At 44.8% G+C, this 25,722-nt stretch overlaps 1 protein-coding gene across 5 annotated transcripts in view; it reads left to right on the plus strand.

The window, feature by feature from the left end:
• The window catches only part of PTPRM (protein tyrosine phosphatase receptor type M), a gene marked incomplete at both ends in the record, with an annotated part of 778,612 nt that overhangs the window by 507,046 nt on the left and 245,844 nt on the right, over window positions 1–25,722 (plus strand). For all 5 annotated transcript variants that reach the window (XM_080714509.1, XM_080714510.1, XM_080714511.1 and 2 more), the window contains one exon: window positions 23,950–24,082. In XM_080714509.1, coding sequence (XP_080570635.1) covers window positions 23,950–24,082 — 133 coding nt within the window. The remainder of the gene's footprint in view (window positions 1–23,949; window positions 24,083–25,722) is intronic.

The following is a 25,722-nucleotide window of genomic DNA, read 5'->3' on the forward strand; positions in this document are numbered from 1 at the left end:
TAAATAAATAAATAAATAAATTAATTAATTAATTCTGGTTGCTACCTATATAATTGATTTTATTTTCTGCTAATGGATTCTAACCCATGTTTTTTAAAAAAATAATCTCAGTATTTAGGAGGCTAAGGCAGGAGGATCAGAGGTTTGAGGCCAGTGTGCTAGAGCTTAGCAAGACCCAATTTCAAAATAAAGTGGGCTGCAGTGTAGTTGAAAGGTAGAAACCCCCTAGGTTCAATCCCCAGGGACACACACACACACGCACGCCTCTTGTCTTGAGGACCTTGTTCTTTTTGGTACTCAGCTTTTCTCTTCTGGAGCACACACACAGGGTTCTAGAATCTGGAGATGCACCCGCTCCCCACTTTGCTCCTCCTGTCCTGCTCGTCACTGCATGCAGTACAGTGCTGCTTTGGGAAGAAAATAGAATTTTTTTTCCGTAAGAATCGTTTGATAAACTTTATAAATATGTCTGGCTTATTTACATGAAGATATATCTCCTTATGATCTAAGAACCCAGCCAATTCCAAGATGCTGTGCAGAGTGATTTCCCTGGACATATTTTTATCATCTATTTGTTTAACTCATACATCTGATACCATAAGACCTGTTGCTTAAAATATGTATAAACAAAGTGACTTCTGGGATTCAAGTACAAATGAGATATAGCGGAATATGTAGAATTTCTTGCAATATATAAAATTCGCACTTTCAAGAAAGAGAGTGAACTAGACAACTGTGATTTCCACATAAAGTCCAACATGGGCCGGGCTCAAAATTAAGTTTTCCAAAGGGCCATGATACTATAGGCTGTTGCATGGAGTTCAAGCATGACTTGACACGTATGCATGCAGTCATTGATTGTATTAGCAAAGATTAAACACACCCGGACGTTAGTTTAAGCCGTGAAAATAAATTTTATCCAGCAAATACCGACAGTAGGTAAAAGAGCTTGAGCCTGCTGAGGAGTTAACCGGGCTGAGCCAGGGGAGTGCAACACTGCAGGCAGCCAGCAGGGGGCGCCGCCCATGAGCAGCCCATGGGGAGAGGCCCTCGCCTGAGCTCTTGGCAGGACCAAAGTAAATTCTCATGGCAGCTCTGAGCTTTCTCAGGTAGGTATTTTAAGAGGGGAGCTAGGGTCCTCCTAGGGGTGGGGCTGGTGATGTTAGAAACCCTGTGGGTGCCCCATCAAGGCTTCAGGACCCTAATTAAAGCCTAGGAGAGAAGAGGACCCAGAGGAGGCGGCTGGAATCTCATCAGGGAGGGAACCCCATGGGCATTAAGGCAAAGCTATCACAAAACAAATCCTAAGGAATTGCTTTGTGCCCTTAATGTGGCTCTTAAAAATGGAGCTGCAGGTTTGGGGGACTGGTTGGTTGGTTTATTTTTTGGCGCTGGAGATTGAACCCAGGGCACTCTCTTTCTCTTTGAGCTATCCCCACAAAGCCCGTTTTCGTGTTTAATATTCAAACAGGGTCTCAGTAAGTTACCAAGGGTCTTGGTAAGTTGCTGCGGCTGGTTTGGAACCTACGATCCTCCTGTTTCTTCTTCCTGGGTACTGGCATTACAGGAGAATGGAGGTGTTTCTACACACACACATGAGCATGCACACGCACGCACGCACGCACGCACGCATGACATGAGAGCATTGAGCTAGGTTCCCGCTGAGGATAAAGGCCCCTGTGGTATTCCTGTAAGCCCCCCTGAGCTCTGACAAGCTTTAGGAGCCTTCCACATGCAGTATTCTCCAGCTCCCGGCATGGCCCTGGGGCAGAAACAGAGCCGCGCCTCCCCTGAGGACGGGGAGCCAGTGGTCTGTTCTCACTTACGTAGGCCCCAGGCGTCCTGCGTGCGGTCAAGTTTGAGCTCAGGCTTTGTCATGGGAGCTTGGGTCCCTCCGCTGCAGCATGTGTTGACAACCTCTCATCACCCTCAGTGTCTCCTCTGGACCCTCCAGGCCTCACCTGAGCCCCACCCAGCCTGACACCCAGAAAGCACTGTCATGTGGGTTTGTGCCGATTCCTAGCACCTGGGCTCCTGGCCCCCAGTGCAGGTGCTATTTAGCCCCAGCCTACGGGACTCCCAGTGGCCGCTTCCTCAGCTCCTCTCCCATCCTCCTGATATGGCAGGAGAAATGGCAGGTGTGTGCTGTGAAGCCCAGGGTGGGCGCTTCCCACTGACCTGCGGGGACACGCTGTCGTCCTGTCTTCTCGGCTCTTCCCTCAGCCCCGGGAACACAGGCATAGGTCCTGAGGTGGACCATTCTAGTCCTTCCTTCACGGAATCCTTTCTCCTTGGTATAGGGGCGTCCCTGATGCCCCAGGCCCATTGGGTCACCTTTTCCTTAAGAACAAAAATCATCATTGAAGGTCTTAACCACCCATCTCACTAACATGGGTGGGATCTGGGGAGAACCACACCAAATGCTATGTGCTCACATGTTCATCTCACACCAATAAAAGACTAGAAAAGTCGTTATAGAAGCCCACAGCAGCAGCCCAGGACATGTCTGAGAAGTTCATTGATGAAGGTGCCCATATCGAATATAGAATTTTAACTATACCCTGAAGCCTAACGCTGTCTTCCTGAGGGACCACAAGTCTGTCCTGCCATCTTTACAAAGGATAAAGCAGAGTACCAGTTACGATGTGTCTTCGTTTCCTGGATTGCAGCCCCAGGCAAGAGCTGAACTAGACAAGAAGGCTAGATTAGGGCCTTTAAATTTGATATGTGGAGGGAGCAGAGTTGGTACTTTGGGGTAAGCAAGAATCCTTCTTTCCACAAATGCATTACTCAGTTACTGGATCTTAGACCCCCAGAGCTGGGACGGTGTCTACGCTGGGGGTTCTGAATTCACGGGAACTGCCTTTTAGCAGGACTCTGAGCTGGGTGGAAGCCACCGCAGGTCACAGGGTAGTCAGGTGCAGCTCGAGGACCTAGCTGCTGGCCCTCTCTCTCCTTAACAGCAGCCTCACCTTGGGCAGGTTGTTAACATCCCTGCACCTCACCAGCTCGTCCGTCTTCCAAATGTGGATTCAATGGCGGTCCCACTCGCTATATTGTTGTCCAGTTAGATGAACACAGGGTACACGGCACAGCCTCCGTGTCGGCTCACTGCTTTCCTACCTTAACACATTTTCTTTTGAGGAAAAGCGTGCAGACCCTTCCCCTCCCTTCACTCCGTCACGGAGCACGCGTTTCCTTCTGACTCCTACACGTCCACGACTCCAGCCCTGCGGTCTTTTGGTGAACCAAGCGCAGGAGAACTCAGATACACTGAAAAGCTTCGGTACTGTCACCCTCGGCCCATCCCCAAACCCTCGTCAGCCAATCGCTCTTGAAATGTCCACACCTTATCCTTAATACACCTACATGTTTGTAAAATTATACACACCAATTTGTTCGCTACCATTTGTATGCAAAATATAGAAACTTGCACTGTGTGTGTGTGTGTGGGGGGGGTTGAACCCAGGGGTGTTATACACTGAACTACATTCCCCAGCCCTATTTTTTATTTTGAAACAAAGACTCAGTAAGTTTCTAAGGATCTCCGTGAGTTGCCAAGGCTGGCCTTAAACCTGGGATCCTTCTGTCTCAGTCTCCCAAGTACCAGGATTACAGGTGTGTACCACCACACTTGACTCCCCTATCTCTTTTTATTTTTAATTTTTTTTGAAGATTTAAAGAAGTTTATTAGAATGATACAAATACAGAAAATAGAAATACAGCTCCATACCAGACTGGCATGGAGGGGTGACTCGAAATGCATACACCAAAGGGATTACACGTGGACTTAGCCTTTTATACCCATGAGCTCCATCTTGTACAGAGCCACGTGCCCTATGTTGCCCCAAGACGTTGGGCGCCAATTATGTTACGGTTTGGGAAACTGTACCCAGGGATCTTTGTTAGACCCCTGGGAATAATTTCCCAAAAACTCCCCAAAGAAACAGAAAAAGAGGAAAAGATAGAAATACAGAGGATAGAAATACTGCCCCATGCCAAAATTGCATGAAGGGGTGACATGAAATGAATACACCCTATTTTTTAATTTTAAAACAGTGTCTCACTAAATTGTTGAGGGACCCACTAAGTTTCTGAAGCTATCCTCAGACCTGCCAATGCTCTTCTCTGCGCTTCCTGAGTACTGAGACTACAGGTGTGTGCCACCGTGTCCAGCTAACTTGCACTCAGGCTACTGGCATGAATGTACCTTCAAACCAACACATACCGTTTTGAGATATTCTTTTAATAGTCGGCTGTTTCTCATATACGTACATATGCATATACATACACATGTATATGTAGTGTGGGGGCACTGGGGATTGTGGGATTGAACTCAGGGACATTCTACCTCTGAGCTACACCTGCAGCCCTATTTTATTTCTTTTTGAAGCAGGGTTTTCCTAGATTAGTGAGAATCACAGTACTTGCTGAGGCTTTCCTTGAACCTGCCATCCTCCTGTCTTAGCCTCACAAGTATTGAGATTTCAGGCCTGAGCCACCACGCCCAGCTAGAGAGGTATTTTATAATCTATCCACCCAGTCTTGGTAGAGAACAGTCAGATTTTTGCCACTTTTTTCCTTTCTGCTAGTAGCATCAGCTCTAAGTAGCCTTCTCTAAGTGGACTTGTAAACAGTTCTCAGACGTGGAAGCGGCACTGCCCAAGCCACTCCGCTGTCCCCGCCGCACCCCGCTGCCCACGGCTCCACCTGTGCTCGTGCCAGGAATCGGGCTCCCAGAGCCCGGAGCCAGGCCTGGAAGCGGCGTTCTGGTGATCTTTCCAGCACCGGCCTGTCTTTGTGTATGATTTTTAGCCGTTTGCATCTCTTCTGCGAGTCCCTCTTCGTAGCCTATTTCTTGTCAATCATTCTTCTTTGGGCATAAAGAACATTTAGCTCTTGGATAGTAAACCATCTTCCTGGTCCCCTCCATTCCTCCCAGGCAGCCGTGTTTTTCTTATAATGTCTATGATGCTCCCTATATTTAATTCCTGAGTTCTTCTAGAAGTACTATGCATGTAATGTGAGGTGTTGCTGAGAGACGGATCTAACTTTCCTCCAGGAGAATGAGTAGTTTGACCGGCACTCCTTGTTAAAGAACCCGTTACTTTCTCATAGAATCGAAAGGCCTCACCATTCCAGACGAAATCTTCATATATTCCTGGGATTCCCAGATTAGATTCTGGTGTGGTCCTCGGTCTCCTCCTATATTGTTACCCTTATCTTTAAAGTACAGAGGCTTCTTGATGATATTTTGTCATATGATAAAACTAGAATTCAGTCATTATTCCTTGCCAAAAGTTATTACCACTTACCTCGCAGAATCCACACGTCCGCCGTCCCTTGCGCTGACCCCGGCCTGACCTGAAGCAGCCCCTCTCACTCAGGACATCTTGTCCTTCCCCTCCACTTCATTTTACACCAGTCACCCCACCCCAGGGTACCTCTAACACATCAGCTCTGGTTGTCAGCCTTCAGTTACTGAAACAAATCCCCAAGGTTACCCACTCATAAAGAGGAGAGGTTTATTTTTGCTCCTAGTTTCCTAGATTTCAGGCCATGGTCACCTGGCCCTGTTGCTCAAGGCCTACAACAGTGCAGTGAATCACGGGGGCGCATGACAGAGAAGTCCTGTTTATCTCCAAAGGGGTTGCTAGAATGCCCTGTAAGAGCACCCTAATGAGCTAATTCCTTCCACTAGGCCCTACATCCTAATGTAGCGGCACAAGCCTGTAATCCTAGTACTTAGGGGGCTGAGACAGGAGGACCGTGGTTCAGGGACAGCCTCAGCTAATGATTGAGGTCCTCTGCAACTCAGGAGAACCTTTTTCAAAATAAAGAATAAGAAAGCCGGCCGTGGTGGCGCACGCTTGTAATCCCTGTGCTCGGGAGGCGGAGACAGGAGGATCACACAGGTTTGAAGCCAGCCGTGCTGGCTTAAGAGACCCTGTTTCCAAATAAAAAAGTATAAAAATAGGTCTGGGAGTGTACCCCGGAGGTAGAAGGGTTTCTAAGAACCCCAGTACCCCCCCCCAAAAAAGAATAAGAAATAGGGCTGGGGGCATAGCTCAGAGGTAGCATGCCCCTGGGTCATGCTACATGTTTGAGGCCAGCCTGGAAAACTTAGATCCCGTTCTAGAGTAAAACATAAAACTGGCTGGACATGTAGTTCAGAGGTAAAATGACCCTAGGTTCAATCCCCAGTACTAAAAAGGTTCTAAACCCCCGCCAAAAACAAAACTCTTTTTTATATCCTGGTACCCAGTGTTTAGCACAAGAGACATTGCCGGGGTCCGCCTCAGCTGGTCCAGGGGTCTTGAAGCAGATGTAGGGTCAGCGAAATTAAAGAATGAGAGGCACTGTGCTTAGTAGCAGGGGGAAGGCATCTCTGCCTGTGCCCTAGAATATACTTTATTTATACCTGAGTCTGACACAATACAGCAAGCCACATCATACATACTTTGTTTTCTTTGAGTTTTTCATTAATCTGAATTCCACAAAGCAGGCACACCTTGAAGCCGCCTGTTTTTCCTAGTTTTTTTTTTTGTCTGTTTTTTATTAATTTGTTATGAGGTGACCTACAAAACTTACTACTACTCAACGTCACACATGATAAACTCTAACTGAACTTACCCTCTCCTCTATCTTAACTACTAAGTGCTAGACTTGCTGTCTCCACTTCTAAAATTAACTGCTAAATTTATCTGCTATTTTAACCAGTAGGTATTCTATTAATTTATTCTGACTCAATCACCAAACCTACACTGAACTTGTTCTATTTCTCATAATCTAACATACAATGTCTACACCTTGATTTTCTAGAGTACCTATTAAGTTGTTTACCAAGAGAACTCTTTTGTGCTCTAGTGAGCAGGCACCAAGGAGGACCCTGCCTACCCAACGTCTGCAAGAATGGCAAGGTCTTGACATCAAGTCATTTTCCAGTAATATTAACTGTGCTTTCCATTCTTATCATACGCTCCTGTATAGGAAAGTTGGCTGGAGGTGGAAAAGTATTGTGATTAGCACTAGCCCCCCGAGGGGGATACCACAGTCCACCCCCTAACTTATAAGCAACATACGGAGGGCCCTGCACAGTAGGTATAATCTGCCTAAAGTTAACGTTTCCTTTCATGGCTAAAACCTTAAGTGAGTTAGGTGTTTTGAGCAAAGGAGCAAAGACTCTTTTGTATGTAGCTTCTTGAAGATTTCCCCGTAGGCATGTTTTCCTTAGTACAGTTCCAGCACAACTCAGGACATTTTCCAGTCATATTCACATCACATCAACTTCCCAAGTCATAACAAAACAGCAATCCTCATTCAAAGAAATCCTCAAATTCCCCCAAAGAGTCATTAATATTCTCATTATTATAACTAAAATCAAGAGGGATAATGGCTTCAGTTTTGCCAGTCTTCCCAGCTGCGACCCTGTCATACGGCAGGAACGGCATCGCCTCGGCCACGAGACACTTAGTGACTGCCTCTTAATTCCTGACGGAACGAAGTCATTTGTAAATGATAAAGTTCCCTTGAAGTCATGAACTAATTTTTAAGCCATTAAAAAAAAATGGCCTCACTGCCACCAGGGCATGTTGCCTGCAGGCTGTGATTGCAGTGAGGAGGTGCCAGGAGTTACGGAGTGCCCTCTGCCCAGCCTCCCTTCAGACAGTTCTGAAGCTCATGCCTTTCAGCCCCTGAAACCTTTGCCTGATGGAGCTGTAACGCGAGTGCTATACTCTCCATCATCAGGAAATCTTTCTTTCATCCTTGACATGTGTGAGTTGATTTTGTATCCCCTTGGAGCATGTAGTGTGGCTACTTCTACATTGAGAGGTGAGGACCAGGCCAGGTGCAGTGGCTCACATCTGTGATCTCAGTACTTGAGAAGCTAAGACAGGAGGATTACAGGTCCAGGGACAGCCTCAAAAACTTAGCCCCTGTTTCAAAATAATAAACAAAAAGGAATGGGATGTGGCTCAGAAGTAGAATGCTCCTGAATTCAACCCCCAGTACATAACCCCAAGAGAGAGACAGAGACAGAGACAGAGACAGAAGACTGAGGGAAGAAAACTGAAAAGAGCTGAGGGAAGGAAATGGCTTAAGACCTCCCTATAAATAAAAATAGTCAAACTCTTCAGTTCCATTGATGATTGCCTGATTGGAAACTGTACCTGAATGAAAAACTACCATTTTCCAATGAACTAGGTATCTTGTTTTTTTGTCAAATATAGTCTTACATAAGTATGAGTGATTAAGAGTCCGGATCACCGGGCGTGGTGGCGCACGCTTGTAATCCCCGCACTTGGGAGGCGGAGACAGGAGGATTGCTCAGGTTCGAAGCCAGCCTCACTGGCTTAAGACCCTGTTTCCAAATAAAATATAAAAAATAGTTCTGGAGCCTGGAAATAGAAGGGTTCCAGCCCCAGTACTGCCAAAAAAAAAAAAAAAGAGAGAGAGAGAGAGAGTCCAGATCTGCTCTCCTGGGCCTTTGGTGTCCATGGCGAAGGACGCAGTGTCACTGTATGCTGGGCCCCTGTGCACATGGAAAAGTCAGCAGGCATTCCAGCACCTCCTACAAAGTGTGTTTGAGAATTCAGAAATTGCCTTTTTGGCTAGAAAGAATATAAAGTGAGGGGAGAATTTAATTCCTTCTGCGATACCAACTGACTGCATCTTAAGGAGCTGCGGCACCACCGTTGATTTATTGCCCTTTTTTTTTCTTTTATGTGTTATATTTGTCATGTTGCTGTGGCGGTTTCAGCTATGAAGCAGTGCAGTTACAGGGGCGTGGTGAGGAGAGGCAGAGATGCCGTGGGAGACTCAATTCCTCTGCCCTCGTCACCTTGGGGAATGAGACACTGAGTCAAGTGTCAGGCATTTGATGTGAGAGGTAATAGATTTTAAAAGCTGTAGGTTGCTCTGAAAGAGAACATTGTTTTCCATTTTTTATTACATAAACTTAAGAATTTCTATGTAAAAGCTTTTCAGTATAGACAAACAATTTAATTTTTCAATATCATTTTGTGTTTTTCCTTTCTCTCAGCAACATGATAAAGAAAAACCAAGCAATATACTTAACCATCCTTTATTTGCTTAATGCGTACAATTTTCTGGCTCAAAAAGCATAAATTGAAATTTCGTGTTTGGAGAAACCTACCTTTTCATTTTAATATTAATCAGGTATGTCACACACATACAAAATGAAGACTGAAAGGAAAGTTTTTATCTCAAAGTAATCTAAGTTTGGTAAAAGGCACTAAATGTTATTTAAAAAAAAAAAGAAAGAAAGAAAACACCTGCAGTTTAAAACAAAGTTGAAGGTTTTTCTCTGCAAGAGTTTGCATCCATAGCTCAGTGGTTCTGGCCTTCTCTATATATTGTTGCCATTTTTAGTAATAGGAATGTATCCTTGATATTAATACATAATGGAAGAGATCTGGAGAGTTGTAAAATATTGATTGAAGCCGAATGATGATAATTGTCTTTCTCATTCTTTCCCCCTCCGTCACCTGCTCGCTGGCTGACATTTGGAAGCGTTTTGTTCTCCATTCATACAAATAATTAATTAATTTATGCAGTACTGGGGATGGAGCCCAGGGCATACTACCTTCGAGCTACACCCCCAGCCCTGTTTTTTTTTTATTTTTTATATTTTGAAACAGGGTCTCATTGTGTTGCAAAGGGCCTCGCTAAGTAGCTGAGGCTGGTCACGAACTGCAATCTTCCTGCCTCAGCCTCCCGAATGCTGGGATTACAATCGCGCACCACCAGGCCCGGCCTCATTCACGCAATTTAAAAGAAAAGGCTTCATACTGAATTCTGGCAGTTTTCTGTGCAGTGGCACTCAGTGTTTAGGCAAAGGGTCATGCTGTTCTGCTGGGTGACTTGGTTGATCTTGGACTACTCTCTCTTGTAAACAAGTAGTTTGAAACTACTGGAAAATAACTAGAATTGTGTGAATGTTCTGGAAATCCTTATGGGCATGATCCTATATAATCAGTAAAAAATGGAAAGCAAGTCAGGATTTCCTTGATTCTCTTAAGACAAGAAGCAGAAGAGACAAAAAAAAAAAAAAGCAAGAGAAAATCAAGTACAGATCTACAATGGACAAGACTTTATTTCTCCTTTTTTTTTTAATTTTGGTACTGAGGATTGAACCCAGGGAAATTTCTACCTCTGAGCCAACTGTCTCAGTTGCTGAGAGTGTCACTAATTTATTGAGGCTAGCCTCAGACCTGTGATCCCCCTGTCTCAGCTTCCCAAGTACTGGGATTGCCCATGTGCACACCCAGTTGCAATACTTAGTTTCAATACTCAGGGGAGAGACCAGGCCTGGCAAGAGGGAAGCAGAGTACTCATTGCAAAGTGCTTCATTGCCTTATCGACACTGCCAGTGTGCAGACCTGGTCATCAGCATCCAGGGTGCTGAGCTGGGCCTTTCAGCCCGGCGTGGTGGTACACGATTGTAATCCCAGCATTTGGGAGGCTGAGACAGGAGGATCGCAGTTCATAGACAGACTCAGCTATTTAGGCCCTTTGCAACTCAGTTTCAAAAATAAAGAATAAAAAATAGTGCTGGGGGTGTAGCTTGGAGGTCGAATGCCCCTGGGTAAAAAAGCAACAACAGCATGCATTAATTAATTAATTAGTTAATTAAGTTTGGTACTAGGGATGGAACCCAGGAGTATTCTATCTCTGAACTATACCCTAAGTCCTATTTTATTTTTCATTTTTGAAACAGGGTCTCACTAATTGCACAGGGCCTCACTAAGTTGCTGAGGCTGGCCGTGACCCTACAGTCCTCTGGTCTCAGCCTCCCAAGTACTGGGAATTGCAGGCGTACACCACTACACCAGCTGGTGTGTTTTATTTTAAAAGGTTAAGCCAAGCCGGGCATGGTGACGCATGCTTGTAATCCCAGCATTCGGGAGGCTGAGACCTGAGGATCACGGTTCGCGGACAGCCTCAGCTACTTAGTGAGGCCTCCGCAACTCAGTGAGACCCAGTTTCAAAATAAAGAATAAAAAATAGGGCAGGGGGTATAGCTCGGAGGTCAAATGCCTCTGGGTTCCATCCCCAGACCCACAAAAAAAAAAAAAAAAAAAAAAGGTTAAGCCATAGATTTTGAGGCAATTTTGGGTTTAGGGTAGGCCCCCGGGAATTAGGCTGGCCTTTGGGGGGTGGGGCAATTTGGTCTTTCTTCTTGTGTAAAGGATAGAGAAGCTAAAATCACCCCAGATCATCGGGAACAGGGAGGCTCCTCAGGGCAGAAGCCAGACCACTTCCAGACTCACATGCCACCTCTCCTAAGGCACTTTTCCAACATATCAAGTAGGCCTCTGAGCCTGCTATTCCTCTGTCTCTGATTTTCCCTGGGTGGCTTCTGCAGGAGGGCTGTAACTATAACCTAAGTCCTATTTTATTTTTCATTTTTGAAACAGGGTCTCACTAATTGCACAGGGCCTCACTAAGTTGCTGGGCGCACGGTTGAGGAAGCACGCCCCTGATAGAAGGCAGTGTGCCCAGGTCCAGGCTTCTGAGCAAATCTCTTTCTCTCCGAATCTCAGCTTCCATGGCTACGACGCAGGCCGGCCACTGTGTCTTTGCTCCGGGTAGGCTGTAGGACAGTCGGTGCGTGATGCGCATCAAGTAGAGGGGGAAGCTGGCCCAGAGCAGAGCCAGAGGAGGCGGCAAGTGCGTCCTTGTGGTTCTCATGTGGGATGGGTTCACGACCCTTGAGCCTTTCAGGCCACTGCTTGCCCTAGGAGTGGCACTGTGCCCTTCCCAGAAGTTCAAGTCAAACTCCTGGGGAAGCGAAGCGACCTCTTTGTGGTTTGATCTGCACAGACACCACCTCCACGGAGCAGCAGAGGAGCATCCTTACTCTCTCATGTGCTGAGACCTGTGGTACCGGCATGACCCAGGCTATTATCTTGCTTTTGGCAGTGATGGTGATGATGATGATGGTGATTCCAAAGGGTGCTGCCTTTCCAAACACAACCACTTTATTTGAAGCATCAAAGGCCCAAAGCAGTCTATGACCCATCCTCGACTTCCCTGAAACCAGCATGGTGAATAAAGCCCGGGCTCCCTCTGTTCTTGGCCAGCAGGGATCCTCTGGCCCTCTGCATCCTTGGGGACAGAGGTGGACACGTTTCTTTGTGGTTGCCCTTCAGTAACGTCTGTTCTCAAGATAGCAGGAAGAGAATGGGCATCCATAGGATTCCATTAGCGTGGACAGCGGATCATCTAATTTAATATTATTTTCAAACACTTACTAGAAACATGGAAAGATATAAAGGAGTTTGTGGGGCGCAGGAAGCACCCCTGAGAAGTAGTGGGAGGCCATGTGTTTGCTTCAACGCATCCTTTTCCTTTGTAGAACAGTAAATAACTCTGAGAAATAATACCAGAAAACACCCTGGCCCCTGCCTTGGAGGTACTAAACGGCATCTGCCAGCGCGCCCATCAGTATCTGTGACGAGCTTTGCGGTTGGTTCTAGTAACTGCCCAAGTGATACTTCTCTCCCACGATATAATGGATGTTGATCTAATATGTGTGTAGTTTTCTTCTTGGAATTGCTAATGAGGCATTATTAATGGTAGTTTCTAAGAGCTCCTGTTCAAAACACATGTTGGCATACTTAATTTTGTCTGAGATTGTGCGTAGGTATGATCTTTCTGTTTGTTAACCATGTGATTAAATGAAATTATTCTTATTAGTTTGAAGACTGTTAGCATTATTTTATTCAAAATTTCTCTGGTGGTTGTCTTTTTTTTTTTTTATTTCCCAAGGACTCCAGCAGAAATTGTGGCCAGTTTAAAAACCTGTGAAACAAATTCTGTACATGAGCATGAAAAATGGCCTCATCCACTGAGGCATCGCCAGTACTGAGACCACAGCACTTTGTTCTTGACAGCTACTCGCTTCTTGCTTCTGATACGTGTCCAGCTAACTTTCTCCCCACTGATGATGTGTAGTTCACTGCTTTGGGCAGCAGAAATATAACATTTTGCCACTAGTATTTATGTCCACACTCTTTCGTTCCAATCATCTCATTTTATCGTTGCTAGATGTTTGGTCAGTAAATTTCCTGGTGCAGACTTTTCATCTGTCATTACTGCCCTGAGAAAACCCCTCTTCTCTGGCCACCTCTGGCGTCCTCAGTGATGCCATGGGCAGGGTCGCTGCTTGTGCGTATCTTCTTTGTGAGCACCAGGGATCTGTAGGGAAGACCAGGAAACAAGAGCGATTACTGTCTTTATATTCCATTTCTACTTTTCCTTTCTTCCCCTTTCCTTCAATATCCATTACTCTGAGAACTTTTAATGAAAATGGAGAGAAGTATGGGTAGGTTACAAAACGTGGGTAAATGTTGTAATCCCAGCATTCGGGAGGCTGAGACAGGAGGATGGCAGGTTCACGGCCAGCCTCAGCTACTTAGGCCCTCTGCAACTCAGTGAGACCCTGTTTCAGAATAAAGAATAAAAAATAAGGCTGGGGATGTAGCTCAGAGATCTAATGCCCCTGGGTTCCATTCCTAGTATCACAAAAAAAGGGGGGGGGGAATGAAGGAGAAAGGAAAGTGTGTGTTTTACCAGATTTACTGGTACTGGAGATTGAACCCAGGAGCATTCTACCACTGAGCCTTTTTAATTTTTAAAATTTTAATTTTATTTAATTTTATTTATGTATTTATTTGGTGCTACTGGGGTTCCTGCAAACCCTTCTACCTCCGGACTATACTCCCAGACCTACTTTCTATACTTTTTTAAAATTTGGAAACAGGGTCTCTTAAGCCAGCACAGCTGGCTTTGAACCCGTGCGATCCTCCTGTCTCTACCTCCCAAGCGCGTACAAGTGTGCGCCACCACGCCCGGCTAATTTTTTTTTATTTTAAAACAAGGTCTCACTACGTCACAGTGAGCTGGTCCTGAAACTGCCATCCTTCTGTCCTAGCCTCTCAAGTACTGAGATGATACACAGACGTCATGCGCCTAGCCAAGACAGAAAAGTTAAAGTAAGGTTTACTCTAAGAGCCCTTGATTTGGCACATGTGTCCTCTTATGTGCCGTGGAAGTGTGATTCCATAGGGGACCAGGGCTTGTGTAGGCACAAAGATAAACGTCACTGGTTTTGTTCCAAGGAAGCCATGGTTTAGTATCTGATGCAAACACTTTACCAAAATAACTGAACTCGAGGCTGAAAACAGTGACTTCTATGCAATAGAGGGGACAACGTGCTTGCAGAGCTCTGTAGGAGAACGGCTCCTTCCCACAAAGCCAGAATCCAGCAGTGGAGCTGGGCTTCGAGGCCTTTGGAAGATGGGTAGGTTCTGAACCAGAAGAGTGAGTAGGGGAAACTAACCGAAGAAGGAACACGGGGTAGAAGGCCCCGAGAAGAGGAGTCAATGGTGATCAGGAAAACGAGGCACTTCCATTTGGCTGCTGCCTATCTGGATGAAGGAACCAAGATGGCGGCAGGCGCATAAGAAAGGAGCCCAAGGCTAGCCCAGGCAAGTCTGGATTGCCTTCAGAAATAAGCACGAGGCAGCTCTGGGTTTGGTTTTGACTTTTTTAGTGAAAGCACGACCAGCTTAGAGCTGGTATTTAGGAAGATCAGTGTGGCCGCAGTTTGTAAAAGAGGCTAGACAGGATATTTGCTGGGGCTCAAGTACAAAAGACCAGAAAAATGATAAGCCGAGGCCATGGAGCAGGAGAAGCCGGAGGGTGGAGGGAATGCGAGAAGCAATCTGGGGCGCGGTCGAGAGCAGGCAGCTGAGTGGAGCTCACCTGGAATGCCAGGTACCTGTTCTCTGGCAACCTACGGTTGGAATAAACCTCCTTTATCCTGGACTCCAGTTGTACGTTCTGAGTCTCCAAACGTCCTTCATGGACGACCAAAATCCATTTACATGCTCTGACTTTTATTGAAGACATGCCATATTTTAGGATTCTAGGCACACAGAGAGAAAATCTCCTTCAGCTTTTCTCTGTAAGAACTCCTGCTTTCATATCTCAGTTTCCAGAAGAATATTCCTGGGGTGGGAGGGAAGGTAGGTGATAGACCTTTGTCCGGGATGGGGTTCCATTCCCAGCAACCAACACACGTACACACACACACACACACACACACACACACACACACACACACACACACGATATATTTTTCTACACCTGTACGCAGACCACATGAGGCCATTATTCTCTTTCCAAACACCTCCTAATTTTTAATTTTTTATCTGCTTTGTGATTGTACAGGTTAGTGAGATTCAGAGTGATATGTTCTTATACGTCCGTGACATTGTTTGGCTGGTTTAATTCCCTGGAAGTTCCCTTTCCTGCCCCTGCTCTTGCCCCCCATCCTCCTTCCCTACTCTCCTTATTTTCACGAGTCCTATTTTCCTTTCTGTTTTCCTCCAAGCTTCCATATATAAGGAAAAACCACGTGACCCTGCTTTCTGTCTGGTCGATCTCACGTGGCCCGAGGCTCCTCGGTCTCACCCATTTTCCTGAACGCAACTTATTTCTGTTCTTTTCACCTGAGCAATACTCCTGTGTATTTTGATATGTTTGTTCAGTAAGGCCTCGTCATGTGACTGACATTAAAGATATTGTGTTGATCAGAGGAGTCAAGGGTGCCAAGAAACGGTCCTTACTCTGGGACAGTTCCTGTGGGGAAAGGGCATTCTCCTGGGCTAGAATTCTCCTGCTTTTGTGCCCTGTCAATCACTCCTGTTTCTTTTCTCTGATTCTTTTTCAGAGCCTCTATGTTGACCAACACATTGTACCCCAGAAGGATTACCTGTATGTCATTTTACATGAGCTCATCAGAATCATATTGATTCTAATACCAGGTGTTTCTTTGCTACACTTTGCCCAGGAAAGTTCTCAAATACTTATTTTTATTTTAGAATTTTCACTATTCTTTTCTTCCTTTACTCTTTTTCTTTTTTTTGGGGGGAGGGGACTAATGATTGAACTCAGGGCATTCTACCTCCAAGCACCACCCACAGCCCTTTTTATTTTTTATGTTTTTATTTTATCTTGCAGTACTGGCAATGGAACCCAGGGGCATTCTACCTCTGAGCTACACCTCCAGTCTGATTTTTTTATTCTTTATTTTGAAACAGGTTCTCACTGAGTTGCAAAGGGCCTCACTAAGTAGCTGAGGCTGGCAGTGAACCATGAACCTCCTGTCTCAGCCTCCTGAATCCTAAGATTACAAGTGTGTGCTACCATGCCTGGCTTATTTTTATTCTGAAAGAGGGTCTTGCTAAGTTGCCAAAGCCCTGAGTAAATTGTTGAGGCTGACCTTGAACCTACAATCCTCCTGTCTCAGCCTCCCAACTACTGGGATTACAGGTGTGTACCACCACGCCTGGCAGGATTTTGACTTTCTTTTTGCATTGTTCTGTAGCATACCTTCCTTTTCTTTGCAATTATGAATATCACCCAATCACTGCATAGTTGTCTAATTATAAACTAAGATTTGGTTCCACGAGGTTTGACTCTTGACTGTGAAAAGGATCCGTTCCATCAGGACAGTGATGGAAACTGGCCAACAGAAAAAGGTACCCTTATATCAGTAGGTGTTTAAATACAACAACCTAATTAATTTAACCCAATTTCACCATATTCTGTGAACAACTTCATTGCAGACCTTAGGAGCAATTCTTCCAGAGCTGGGGTTTCCTCTTCATGATGTAGGAATCCCAGGTAGAGAGTCCTTGAGCCCACCACAGACACTGGACCTGGAGTCTGTAGAAAACTCAACCAGTGCATGTTACAAAAGCTCGTCAAATTATTCTTTCTTTTTTTTTTTTTTGGTACTGGGGGTGGAACCCAGGGGAAGTCTACCTCCAAGCTACACCCCCAGCCCATTTTATTTTTATTTTTTATTTTGCAACAGGGTCTCACTACGTTGCGGAGGGTCTCACTCAAGTAGCTGAGGCTGTGATCCTCCTGTCCCAGCCTCCCAATACTGGGATTACAAGCGTGGGCCACCATACTGGGCTCAAGTGATTCTTTTTTATGTTGCTGACTTTTTCAAACACTTTCTCTTGGTGCCCTGTAATGATACACGATCGTGAGGTTCAAAGCCATAGAAGCACACATGCACACAGGTCTTGTGATATCAGTAGTGATGCCGTCATCCATGGGCACAGCACGATTTGGACTTTTCCAAATCAATTTTTCTTTTCTTCTTCACCTCCCTCCTTCATCCTTTTCTACTAGACTGCTGGTCTCACTCCTTAGAGCCATTGCCTTTTAAACTCTAATTGGAGATTATTCTAGAAAAAATTAAACAAGATGCCATAATTAACTCATAATGAACATAAACCTTATTTATTAAATAACTTCACTGAAAGAAAAATGCATTTGTTAAATAAGAGTCTCTCCTCAGCACCCCCATCCTCACTGCAGTTTCAGGGGTCCCCCTGGGGCTCCCCTAGGCCCAAGAATGACACCGCCCACATCCCGTGTGAGCGACCAGACCTCGCAATCTTTTGGAACCTCAGAAATACTGCTATTTTATAGCAGTATTAATTCAATAAGTATCCTTACTTGTGTGTGTTGGGGGTGCTGGGGATTGAACCCAGGGGCATTTTACTTCTGAACTACACACCCAGCCCTACTTTATATTATTTTGAGTCAGGGTCTCACTAAGTTTCTGAGACAAAGTGTGAACTTGCGATTCTCCTGTCTCAGCCTCCCAAGTCCTGGGATAACACGTGTATGCCACCACACCTGGCTATCCTTACCTTTTGATAAGAACGTAAATAATACATTTCAGGCAGCAGAAAGCTTCTAAGAGGTTTTGCAAACAGCACTTTCTGCAGAAATTGTGCTATTCTTCCTCCATCAGAAATAAGTTTTAAGAACTAAACGTTAGCTAGGCCGTGACTTAAATCACAACGTCTAGAAAAAATTTCGAGGGACAGTAGATTGTGACTTTAATGCTTCAAAGGGCAGTTTCTAACAAATTGTTGGAAACTTCTGCTAAGTCATTCTCAAAAATCATCAATTTCATAAGCAGCCACTCACATCCCTGTATTGATTCCTCATTCTGTATGAAGGATGCGCACACTTGATAACTTAGTATTGACAGGTTGTTTCCTCATTTTATTACCCTGCCATGATTTGAAAATTCAAATGGAATAAAGCGAGTATTTCATCCGAATAGTAACGGCGCTAATAACTCTCTGGGAACTTTTAGTGTCCAGGTAGCAAGTGATAAGCCTTTGATAGATCATCTTATTCACACGGTGTCAGCCACATCAATAAATGAGAGCAATATCTGCCATGAAATTAGAACAAAAACAAAAGAAGTAGATTAATTTTGGGAGAAAATTTATATATCAAACAATCCAATATCTCAGTTTTGGATGAGAAAATGATGTTTCTGATAATTACTTGTAAATTGAACATGCACTGAGTGCCCTGCGCTAGAAATGGGGTCCCCCATTATGAGTTATGAGAGAAAGAGTTGTAAATTTAGAAACCTAATCAGGTTCCCGAAAACACACAAGACGTGGATGTAGATGACTCCAGGAGCGGTGACTGACCTTCACGCTCCCAGGGAGGAAAAGCACGACGTGTCACTCGCGTGAAAGTTCTTGGAAATGTCTTGAGGTCGTGTACCACACCACTTGGTGACCAGCTCCCTGCAGGATGGGGACGCAGGCTTCTTACCCCTCTAGCTCCCCTGCAGAGCTGCTTACATGCCTGGAGCATATGAGGAATTGCACCAGGAGCTGTTTATCTGAAGCTGGGTCCTGGGAGCAAGTTTCTCTGTTCATGTCCAGCACTGGTGGTGGGTGGAGCATCAGGTTGTCCTAGGGACATGTCTCTACCGCTGGTGTGGCCATGCATCACTGGCACCAAACCGCCAGTAGATTGCACACACTGCTTTCTGCCCCTCCTCCTCCCTTCCTTCTTCACCCTGGTCCTGAGGAGACAGGGCAGGTCCTAGGGCATCGTGGATAAGGCACAGCCCGTCTCAACCCTTCCCTCTCCTGCTGGTGTCGGCTTTGGGGACATCAGAACTGACTTCGCTGTCCCTTTTCTCAGGATCCAACAACCCAACTCTTGCTCCCCCTCACCTAGACCCCTTTTCCAGCTGGACACCCCTAGCTTCTTTCTCCATCTCCCACACCCCTCTTCTATGTTCTCTGCACTCTAGGTTGGCCACCCACAAATCCCACGCCTCCCGGCTTCCCAGCAAGACTCTACACCCCGGAGGACGAGGCTTGGTTTCCTGCATTTCCTCACCGCTGTGCCATTGCCACGGGGCGGGGCCTCAGGAAGCTCTTGCTGCATAAATGAACGATATTGCTGGTGTTTCCTCCATGTTCAGGATCGGCCTGGCTCCGGGCACTGAGGCACAGCTTCCCCCGCACCTCTACCCAGGCTGTCCCCTGGCCTTCCCTGGCCTGGTCTCTGCCCTTGGGTGGTTGAGAAGGCATCTGTCTCCCCAGAGGAGCCCGCTCCCGGCGCTCTGGCCACCAGTGCCAGCCTCTAGGCCGCCTGGGCCTCGCTTCAGGCCTGCTGGGGAAGCTTGTGCAGCCAGCTCGGTAGGAACGGTCGGGTCCAGACCTCAAGTGAGCAGCTGAGCACATCTTGTTCTGGGCCCGGCTGCTTGCTGCTGTTAGGAAATCCAGCACCGAAGACTGGGCCCAAACTGCATATTTCTGGCCAAGTTTAAAAGCAACCAGATACCACAGTGGATTATCATTACTTCCCTCTCTCCCTTCCTCCCTCTCTTTTCTCTCTTTCTTTTCTTCTTTTCTTTTCTCTTTTCCTTTCCTTTTTCTCTCCTTCCTTCCTTCCTTCCTCCCTTCCTTCCTTCCTTCCTTCCTCCTTCTTCCTTTTGATTGAACCCAGGGTCATTCTACCTCCAAGCTGCTACCCCAGCCCAATTTTTTATTCTTTATTTTGAAACAGGGTCTCACTGAGTTGCAAAGGTCCTCACTAAGTACCTGAAGCTGGCCATGAACTACGATCCTCCTGTCTCAGCCTCCCAAGTTCTGGGATTACAGGCATACACTGCCATCCATAGTGATTTCTTATTTCTTTTTTTCTAAATTTTTTCAAACTAGTTGTACTAATCTGAAACTTCAAATAATGAAGTTGTACTAGAATACCACCCTTTTGAACTTTTCTTGGGCATTAAAAGAAGTACCCAAGACTGCCAGTTGGAGTCATTTGGGTGGGTATCCATCAGGAGCCTGCTCTGTGAGCTCACAGCCTCATTGCCAGTCTCTCTGTAATATTTAGCATGTCCATTACTTTAGTTAATGTGGTCAAGTCCACCCCATGCTTATTGTTAAAAGCACGCACTGACCTGGGCATGTTGGCTCACGCCTATAATCCCAGTACTAGGCACAAACCTATAAACCCAGAACCTGTGATCCTGTCTCAGCCGGAGGATCAAAGGTTCGAAGACAGCCTCAGCAAGTAATGATACGCATCAACTAGTAAGACTCTGTTTCCAAAAAAAATTGGAAGTAGGGCTGGAAGTAGAGCTTGTTGGTATAATGCCTGGGGTTCACTCTCTAGTAACACACACACACACACACACACACACACACACACACAGAGTGTGCAATACTATTTGAACAGAATACACACAAAGAGAGAGAAAAAATGCCTTTCCTTGAAGAACTGGAATTTAAATTTGAACGATGTATTAAATTCAAGAGGACTGCAGGATGGAGACCAGCTTCAGCAACTTAGTGAGGTTTTGTTTAGAAATAAAAAATAAAATAGGACTGGGGTGTAGCTCAGAGGTAGAATGCCTCTGAGTTCAACCTCTAGTACTAAGCGAAAAAACAGAGAGAAATTTAAACCATTAGAAACCTGGCAAGATCGTGTGCATGTAACAACAAATCCCATTATTATGCCTAACCATAATGCACCAATAAAAAAATCGCCTTCTTAAAAACACAGAAAAGAAACCTGGCAAGAAAATAACAAGGCAGAGGAGAAAATACTACGCAAACAACTCTTCTGCCAGGCAGCTTGTAATTTGTGCCGTTGAATTCAGAGATGTGGGTGAGGGAAGACAAACAACCCTCAGTCGCCACCATGTCCTTCACAGATTATCTTCTGCGTACGGCTGACCCACGGCTCCAGCCGCAGGCACGCGTTGCCAAAGAGATGGATGGGGAGGAGCATCCTGCCCGGGGAACCTAGAGAGACCCACCTCTAGGACATGGGTGGGACCGAGTGTGCAGAGAGGAGCCCAGGGCCCACGCCACCGCTCACATCCTCTGAGCCCGTGTCTCATCCCCTCCGCTCATCCTGGCGTGGTGTTATGTCACACAGAGAAACCCTAACCCAAACAGAACCTTCTGGAAGGTTGGCCGCAGGCAGGCCTCCACCCTGATTTTTGGGGGCCCCTGTCCCATTTTTGCATGATTGCTAACAATCATTTTGCCACTATGCCCTGCAGGGAGAGAACATCTCATTTTCTTGACCTGCAAAGGGAAATGAGTTAAAATAGGTCCCAAGGAATGATAATACTGACTTTATGCTGGCTGCATAAAAATGTGCTTGCCTCCTTCCCAAAGAAAATGAAAGGCCAGGGAAGTCATTGGCAGTTCTCACCGAGCCTAGGTAAAATGCTGAAATAAGGATGACTTTATTGTTTTGTTAGCTCATGCACTGTGTCTCGTGACGGGACATACTCTTACTGTCTGCCGTGGATGGTTGGATCATACCATTTTTTAGTTTAAAATTTTTAATTAAAAATTTGTTCTAAATATTTTATTTATCAGTTGTTGTATTTATCAACATAATTTAGTTGCCTATAAATGAAACAATCCTAAGTCACTATGTCTTTAGAGAATATATTTCAAGAACTGGCAATCTATAACTAGGGAAATACATGGTATGGCTTCCAGGATGTCAATGTTTGGGAGAAGCAAACCCATTTTATTTTTTAAAGGTTGAATTTTCAAAATTGAATAGAAAATCAAAATTAGAAAACATTGGACTTTTTCATTATCTGGATTTAAGATATTTTTGCATGGGTTTCTTGTTAAAACTTCTTCTCATCTTTTTACCATAACATTTTCTGTTGAGTTTTTTTTTTTTAACCAATTTACTTATCATAACAGTTTCTTCCAAATTGAGCACATGATTGTATGTACCCAGTGGTTTAAGGCGGTATATTTTAGATGCAATCATAAATATAATTAACATTAATACTTTCAATATCCAAGGAAACAGCTAGTTTGAAGTGAAATGTTTTCCATCAAAGGAGCAAGATATCCCCTTGCCTTGGTCAGAAATAAAACGGACCTATAGAGGTTTATCCTGAAGGGCTGGTGCTTAGGAAGGTACGCTGTCATTATGACTGTCCTTTCCACTGGAATGGATTACAAATTTTATGAACATGGCCTGCTATCTCACACCTGTCTCCCTTCATTTCAGTTGGCTTCATTAGGTCAGGACGCAAGGTTGCTTGCATAATTTTTAGTGTGTGTGTGTGTGTGTGTGTGTGTGTGTGATAGAGCATTGAATCCACGGGTTTCTACCTCTGGGGTAGACCCGCAGCCCTGTGCTTTATTTTCTTTATTTTGAAAGAGGGTCTTTCTAAGTTGCCGGGGGTCTCACTGAGTTGCTGAGGAAGGCCTGGAACCTGCAATTCTCCTGTTTGTCTCCTGAGTTACTGGGATTATAAGTGCACGCACCCACGCCCTGCTGTATAACATTTTTATATGAGTTTCTTTGGAAAAACATGGCTTATATGTCCCCAGTGGGAATGAAGACACCCACAGACAGAGCTCGACGTTCTCCATTTCTTGGAAGTGATTTATTCTATAATTTTCCTGGTCTACTGGGCACAGGGCACAGTACTCATGATCGTTCAGTTTTTGCGAGTGTAGGATACATATGTAAAAACCTGCTGGAAGGGAAGGGGAGGAAAGACTGATTTGAATATTCATTATTAATTGCATTTTCACTGACAAAAGCATACAAAAAGTTCTAAGGTGAGAAGTCTGGATAGGAAAGTCTTGTGTGTACTTTAGAAGGGTGGCGTGGAGGCTCCCCTGCCGAGCACTGTCATATCCTGGTAGACGAGGAGAAGCCCTAAAAAAAAAATGGGTTCCGCTTAGTGAATTGAACATTACAGTCCTAATATTTTTTATCCCGAACTCATTTAGCAGAGGAAATGGATATTTCATCAGACATGGATTTGACATTCCATCACATTATACTGTAAGCGGGACAAACGGTGTGTTGGAAATGGCAAAGCGGGAGAGCTCAGATGTGGCTGCCATTCTGAGGCCTGGTTATCTCATTTGAACAGATATTAAATGTGGGTGTCAGTGGTGTGATCACCAGCTGCTTCCCACTTTGTGAATACATTGCTTAGAAGGAGTCTTTTGCCTACCAGATGTGACCTAGATTTTGATTTCCAAAGGCAAGGGGAAAAAAAGTCTATTGTGTCTAAAAAAAAAAAACAATAGCTGGTAAAATGCATGGGAAATGAGCTTATCTCCCTTTTCCAGGTGTTTGCTCTAATATCTTATGGAATTATTGCTTCATTTATGAAAAATAATTGAGGAAAATGTTCCAGCAAATCAAATTTGGATAAAGGCTTCGGGATCACTATTGTGTTGTTAGCAGGTTTTTAAATGGCAGAAAGAACAGGAGCCAAGAGAGATAATAAAAAATATTTAAAAGCTGTATCTGAGAAGAGCCTCTTAGAAAAGGGTCAGACGTAGGTGTGCTGTGGTTTAGGAAAATATTGAAGAACAATGTTAACAATTACAGTCTTTTCAGTGCATGTGAAAGCTGTTTAAAAAAAAATCAAAGCTTGTCTGTCTGCGGGCTCCGATAAGTCTTATTACTCTGTTAAATGCAGCGGTTTTTTTTTTTTTAATGTAACATCTTTATTCTCTCTTACGGACTCTTCTTTTTTCCTTTCATCTTTAGGAGCTGCCACCCCCAAACCAGTCCCAGAACCCGAGAAACAAACGGACCACACAGTCAAAATTGCTGGAGTCATTGCTGGGATCTTGCTGTTCGTTATTATATTTCTTGGAGTTGTGTTGGTAATGAAGAAAAGGTGAGCTCCTAGCTGTTTCCAAAAACGTAGTTATATCCCATTATCTGCCAGCTGCTTCATGTGCGAAAATCTGCGGTTACTGAGTTGGCATTGATGACCACGACACATCTGTGATGCTGTGATTGTTGACATTTTTCTCCATGGAGCAGTCAAGGTTATGGGACAAAAATTTAGAGTAAATAGCTGTGGTTTGGGATGATTGTAAAATGAATGTCACGTCAAAATAGTGTAAGATGTATGTGTCTTAGAATACATAAAGCCCTGAAAAATCTTAAAAGCCATTTATTCACCAGGAAAGTCTTAGAGTTGATTACTAGCATGCCCTCAAGGATAGGAAGACTTACCCTTCTCATCATGAGGAAGATGATAATGATGGCAGCATTTGTTGAGTCTATATTCTATGCAGGTTCCATACTAGGGTATTGGTTGATTAATACAGTGCACCTTGAGGAGAGTAATCTAAGAGAACAGAGCAAAAGAAAAAGTAAAGCACATTGGCATATGCAAGGACCAGTCACCGAGCAAGGTAAATGCCTCAGTATGGCCGTGTCTAGCCAAGGACTCATCTGGGAAATAGAGAAATAGATCTGTCTAGGATAAGCAATTCTTACCTTCTCTATTTGAACATATATGCGAGTGTATACACAAGAAAAATAGTACTTAGGGAAAAATCTTTAATCTAAATGAAAATGACCAACATGAAAGTTCAGATGGTAAAAGCAGTGGCACATTTTCCGAAACAGAGGACATGCTTTGGTCTGTAATGCCAACATGATTATGGTCACTGAGTGAGAGCAAGGTCATGGGTAGTCAGGGGCAGAGCAGGGGTTGGTGAACGCAAGTCTGGAAAGCTGTATATTGTCATGGAAAGAGTCTAGACTGGGTCCTGATTTCTGATGGCCTTTGAACAGTCATATGACCTAAATTCTATCTTAGGAAGTTGGGTAGGACAGGGAGGGAAAGAGCTCTGGGCAGGAAGACCAGTTGGATGAAGAGAGAGGAAACTTGAAACACATCCAGGATGTAATTTTAGTAGCCATTTGGAGAGAGAAGAACCAATATGGAGAGAAGGACCTGGCTCTCGGTTTGGGTGACTTAGTGGAGATATCACCATTTACCAAAAGGTGCAGTAAAGGAGCTAAGACATATTTGGGGAGTAAAGACGGAGCGTGTGGTGCCACATGTTTTAAAGTTGGGGTTCTAGAAGGTGGAGATCTTCACTGGTCGATGGATGGCTGTTGTGGACTAGGAAGAATCATCAATCTCTGTAGTCTGATCGTCTTCAACATTCTGGAGCTGAAATCATGAGTTTGGGAGAGGACCTAGGAAGTTACTGTACAGCGAAAAGAAGGGATGTCAACTGCGGAGCTAAAACCTTGGGTGATGGCAACTTTATGTCAGGGGTGAGTTCATATCCAGGTTTAGACACTCACATGTGTTCCTCCATCCTTTCTGCGCCAAGTTAAGTTTTTCTCTTCCACTCCTGAACAGAGAGTGTCCACCGCATCTGTGTGTGTCACTAGTCCTGGCTCAGCTCACAGGTCCTTGATCCTTTCTCAAATCTTCCAATGATCTTTGTCTGTTCTTCTCTCTCTTTTTTTAAACCCATTAGGGAATTGTTCTCTTCATTTTTATGACTT

Source organism: Muscardinus avellanarius, assembly GCF_963383645.1.
Source record: "Muscardinus avellanarius genome assembly, chromosome: 17".
NCBI lineage: Eukaryota > Metazoa > Chordata > Mammalia > Rodentia > Gliridae > Muscardinus > Muscardinus avellanarius.